This window comes from Alternaria ventricosa, assembly GCF_023758065.1.
Source record: "Alternaria ventricosa strain BMP 2768 chromosome Unknown scaffold_35, whole genome shotgun sequence".
Taxonomy (NCBI): Eukaryota; Fungi; Ascomycota; class Dothideomycetes; order Pleosporales; family Pleosporaceae; genus Alternaria; species Alternaria ventricosa.
Genome location: NW_026055715.1, coordinates 200,826 through 206,138, shown reverse-complemented (window position 1 = coordinate 206,138; position 5,313 = coordinate 200,826). Strand labels below are relative to the sequence as shown.

At 32.5% G+C, this 5,313-nt stretch overlaps 1 protein-coding gene across 1 annotated transcript; it reads right to left on the bottom strand.

The window, feature by feature from the left end:
- Positions 1 to 3,417: 3,417 nt before the first annotated feature.
- On the bottom strand, positions 3,418 to 4,192 carry J4E93_010787 (uncharacterized protein; the record flags this gene model as incomplete). The annotated part of the gene is made up of 2 exons (XM_049348663.1): positions 3,418 to 4,053; positions 4,184 to 4,192. The coding sequence occupies 2 exons, from the start codon at positions 4,190 to 4,192 to the stop codon at positions 3,418 to 3,420; spliced, it is 645 nt and encodes a 214-aa protein (XP_049194228.1).
- Between the last annotated feature and the right edge of the window lie 1,121 nt (positions 4,193 to 5,313).

Genomic DNA, 5,313 nt, shown 5'->3' with positions numbered 1-5,313 from the left:
ATCTATTAACTATCTAGTTTAGAACTTATTAAAGTTTTACTCTAGCTTTGCGTAGTACTAGTTTTTCTTAATAATTCTTACGTAATCTATTAGTTGCGTAATAGTCTAGTTATCTAGAATAACTATAAGTATTATAAACTATCTAAAGTCTAGTCTTAAAGTACTAAGATACTATATCTTAAAGTACTTATTATAGAATTCTTTAGTATTAAAAGTAAGCTTTATAAAAGCTGCGTTAAATTTATCTAAGTATACTTTACTACTTTACTTAAATATTATTAACTTTCTTTATAATCTCTTCTCTAATATATTATCTAAAAACTACTAGTCTAGAAACTTCTAGAACGTATTTACGTTACTAGACTTTTTAAAATAACTTATCTAAGATAGCGTAATACTTACTACTCTATCTATTAACTTAGAGAAGATATACTTTAGTTAGCTTTCTAGTCTCTCTCTATTATATTATAGCTTATTTACTATTTAGAGTTTAAACTTTTAGTAGTTACTTTAGTCTCTAGTAAAAGAGTAGAAGTCTAGAATCTTAATAAATTATAATAAGTTAGCTTAGGCGTTTTATAGCCTAAAAAGTTTAGCTTTAGCTTATTTAGCTTTTATAGCGTATATATTAGTTAAAGTAGAAAAAAAAAAAAAGGTAGGCGTATTTAGAGAAAGAAAGTTATATTATATATTATTCTTAAGTTACGTAATTCTATAATAGAGAAGGTTTAGTGTTTCTTAAGTAATTACTAGTTCTATAGATAGTTCTAGAGAAGTAGTATTATTCTTTATAGATTAGTTAGAGTTAGATATATCTAAGAAGAAGAAGACTAAGGTCTATTTAGTTTATATTCTTAGCATCTCTTTAACTAGCTAAAGTTTAGTCTATCTTTTATTAGCGTCTATTTCTACGTCTAATATAGACTAAAGTTACTAAGTAATATACTCTTAGCTATTACTCTACTTTACTAGAGTAATAGTATACTAGGCTATATTCTTTACTAAAATATATAAAATTATATCTATAATAAGAGAGTTTCTATAAACCTTCTTAGAGTATTAATTAAATTTAATTATAAGAGGCTAACTCTAAGAGTAGATACTAGAAAAGTAATAGATAAATTTAATAGCCTAGAAAGAAGAGCTTTCTAGATAGCTATATACTTTAGAAGAGTTTTCTAAGCTTAGCTAAAACTAGACTAGGTTTCTAAGGTTTCTAGCTAAGAACTTTTCTAGGCGTAGCCTATTATACACTAGTACACTAAATAAGCTCTTAACTACGTTACTACTCTTTTATAAGTTTTTCTAGTATTAGTAAGTCTAAAGCTAATCTTATTACTAGTTATATTACCTCTTTCTATACCTATATTAATTATATTCTTATACTACGTTACTTATTAAAGCTTCTATAGACTGCTCTAAGACTACTACTAAAAAGAAAGCTCTTAGTTAGACTATTCTAGTAATTATTATATAGACTATTATTAAAGCTATTATAGAGGCTATTATTAGAGCTTTTAAGGCCTATCTTACTTATCTTATATTATGTCTTAAGACTACTAAGACTATTACTACTATTAATACTATTAATACTATTAAGATTATTATACTACTACTATAAAGGCTTCTAATACATAGACTAAGACTTTTTATAGTTCTTTATTATAGCTAAGCTTTTAAGTAACTTACTAGTAATATATAGAAGTTCTTTTATAGACTATACCTACTTTAAAGAGAGTAATAAGATAGTTATTATATTACTAGCGTTACTCTTTCTACCTAGAGTAATTTATTAATTATCTACGCTATTTATATCTATAACTTTATATATAAGCTTAGGCTATAGATAGCTCTACTTATAAAGATAAAAGTAGCTATTATATACTAGTATAAGGTGTTTATTAGAATCTTTAGCTAAAGTAGTAATAAATAAACTAAAGAGAATAAGGTGTTTAAGATCTACCTCTAGTGTAATAATACTATTAAATAGATAGTAGCTATATTAGTATTCTACTATTATAGTTACTTTTAAGAACTAAGAGAGTAGTTATCTTTATTAGCTACTTAAGTTATATTATATTAATAGCTAAAGATTAAATATAGTAAGATATTAAAAAGTTTCTTTTCTTAGTAAGACCTTAAAAGTAATATATTATTAGTTAGAAGCCTTAGTGCTAATAGTAATATATACTAAATATATTAAAATCTTAAAATCTTCTAGTAGTTCTAGAACAAAAGCTAGGCGTCTTTTAATATCTTTTTACTAAATAGAGTCTATAAAATTAGATACAAGGCACTAGTATTAGATTTAAGCTACTATTTATATTTTTAATAAGTTTTTAGATCTCTAATTTTACTATAAGCTATAAAATAAAAATAGAGGTAGAGAATAGAGAGTATATATACAGAAGTATAATTTTATAAGCTAAGATTTTAGTATTTTATTACTTTATAATTTATAGCTTAGTTAGTTATAAGCTATTAAGAATATATAATTATATTATAATTCTCTCTACTATAGTATAGGTAAATATTAGTATTTATAGAATAGTTACTTTACTACTCTAAATTTTAAAAGCTTTAACTACGCTAAAAGTAGTAGCGCTAAAGATCTAAGCTTTAGCCTACCTAACGCCTACACCTCTAAATATAATATTTTAACCTTTTTAGAAATACGTCTTTTTATATACTAGTAATAAACCTTACTCTTTTTAGACTAGTTTGCGCTATAGAATTAGTTTGCTAATAAACTATACGTATATTAAATAAAACTAGGCTATATGTACCTCTAAGTGCTTCTAAAAGTACTGTAGTATGTTACGTTAGATACGCTGCCGCATATTAAGGTTGTTTGTTTGCGCTAATCTTTCTTTAGATTCTTTCAGGTTATGTAAACTTATTTTATTAAATAACGTGGCTAGATATTCTGTATAGATAGTAGCTCTACGCACAGCAGCCGAGTTGATCTACTCTTTCCGTGGGGTCATTTCATACAAGGAATATCGCCGTTCGCTGCCGCACAGTGGGTAAGAAAGAGGTTGAGGTAATGGCCATCATGGGATGGGATCCAAAGACTAATGCAGTCCAAGCTACGCTTGACAACGGTCCACGAACTGATCCTGGCAGACACTCGACGGGCAGAAGAACGAGAGATTTTCCGGAGGTGCTATAACAGCACAGTCCGCTTTCTTTATATTCTTTTTTTTTTGTGTTTTGACCTACTAAAGAATATTCATCCAAACGCCTTACACGCGTCATCTGGTGGCAATACCCACGAACAGAAGTACGTCAGAATTCCACCCATTCTGTCTTCGATCCAACAAGAATCGACGACAGGGCGACGGATAGCGAAATGCGGTGACCCAAAAACAATACGAAACCTGCCAATACGCCTAGTTGCAATGCGGCATTCTAGAATCAATGCATGTCGGCCATGTATTCGGAGTCATCATCGTTGGAGGTGAAGACTGCTTCCATCCAGTCTTCAGTATCTTGCGCCTCATCCTGTTCCAACTCATCCTCGGCAACCATCACGATCTGCGGCGACATGGCTTTACGCATCCGTTCAGGCTGCGTGGTACTGCTGGCGAGCGAAGTCTGGGAAGAGTTCTCGGTAGATCCGGTCGAAGCATCGGTAGAACTGTCTTCTGGACAAACAAAACCTGATCTGGCCATGCTAATCTCAAGTGCCGATGATCGCTGAGCAGGAGTCGCGTTGTTTTGAAAACGGGTTCTTTGAGACAAAGGCCCCCAGTCCTCTTCACACACACGCTTTCCATGGCCGTTTTGCCGTTCGTCTTCATCGTCGGTATCGGCATGCGCAGGGGCCTTCCTCTTCGATGCGCTTCCACGTTTCTCAGCTACCGCTCGAGCTTTCACTCTCCTACTTCCTTGCTTTGGGAAGTCCAACTCCCTCGCGGCATCCTGGTCGGAAGTAATTTGAGCTCTCTGCTGCGTGTTACTCTCCTCTTCTTCGACCGTCATGGGGTGGTCCTTGTCTTTGCCCAATCGTGATTCGAAAACGTTCTGCGACCTGTTCTTTTCTTCGAGAGCCTGTGTCTTTTTTGAAGATCCAGGTGGCCTACCCCTAGGTTTTGGCTGGCTGTTCGGAGGGGTTGTGGTTGACGGGGCCTTCAATGGTTCGAATGTGGGATTCTCGGGTATGTCAGCCCCCTCAGCCCACGACGGCCATGTCTTTCTGATCTCTCTGCACTTTTTGCGATGTGCTACTGAATCAGGCGCTCTGCAACGATCGGACTCCGTGTTATGGTTGTCTGGCTTGATTTCAAGTTGCGAGCAATTGCGACATTTCTGCGGAGCTTGGCACCTGCCTCTGTGCTTATGGGGTATGTTGCACCAGAGACAATTCCAGATTGGTTTGCCGTCATAATCGCGCTTGTAGCTCTTGTCCGTTCCTTGTTAAGGACACTTTCGGGAGTGTGCCATGTAACCTAGTCCTCCACAGCGTGTCTAACAAACTGTAGTACAGTACTTTTAAGGCTATCGTGCGCTACGTATAGCTTAATTATTAGTATTATATATATAGTAGTAAATACAATATAGCTAAAAACTATAGTATAGTTACTTAGGCTACTTATACATTAAATATATACCTAATTAGGTAACCTATTACTATAAAGTAGTAAATTAAAGCTATAGTTAATACTATAGAAGCTCTAGAAATAGTAATCTTAACCTAGGTTATTACTATAATCTCTACTATTACTACTACTACTTATAGCCTTACTATTACTATTACTATCTATCTCTAAGCTCTTAATATAGTAATCTAGCTATAAAAGCTTACTCTTAATAATATTATTACGTAGCTAGTTCTTCTAGAGTTATAGAGTCTCTATTATAGACGCTCTAAAGTAGTTATAATTATTAGTAATTATCTATTTAGTAGTTAAAAAGCAGTGCTTATACTTATAGCTAGTAGTAGAAATAGAGAGAATATTAGTAGCTATCTAGAATATAATTAGGTACTTATTATAGCTAACTTAAAGCTACTAGTACTATAGGTTATAAAAAAGCTTATGTTACGCGTTTAACTATATAAGTATATTATTACAAAGGTTATTAAAGTACTTTTTAAGCTAGGTGCTACGCTTCTAGCGCTTACGCGTTTTATTACTAGTAAAATAGTATATATCTACTACTATTATCTAACTATATAGGTTATTATTATTACTATTAAGTATCTTACAGCGTAGTAGTAGTAGTAGCTCTAGCTTCTTATTATCTAGCTCTACTACTAAATACTTACTATAAACCTTCTTAACAGAGGCCTCTATAGCCTTTACCTAGTTA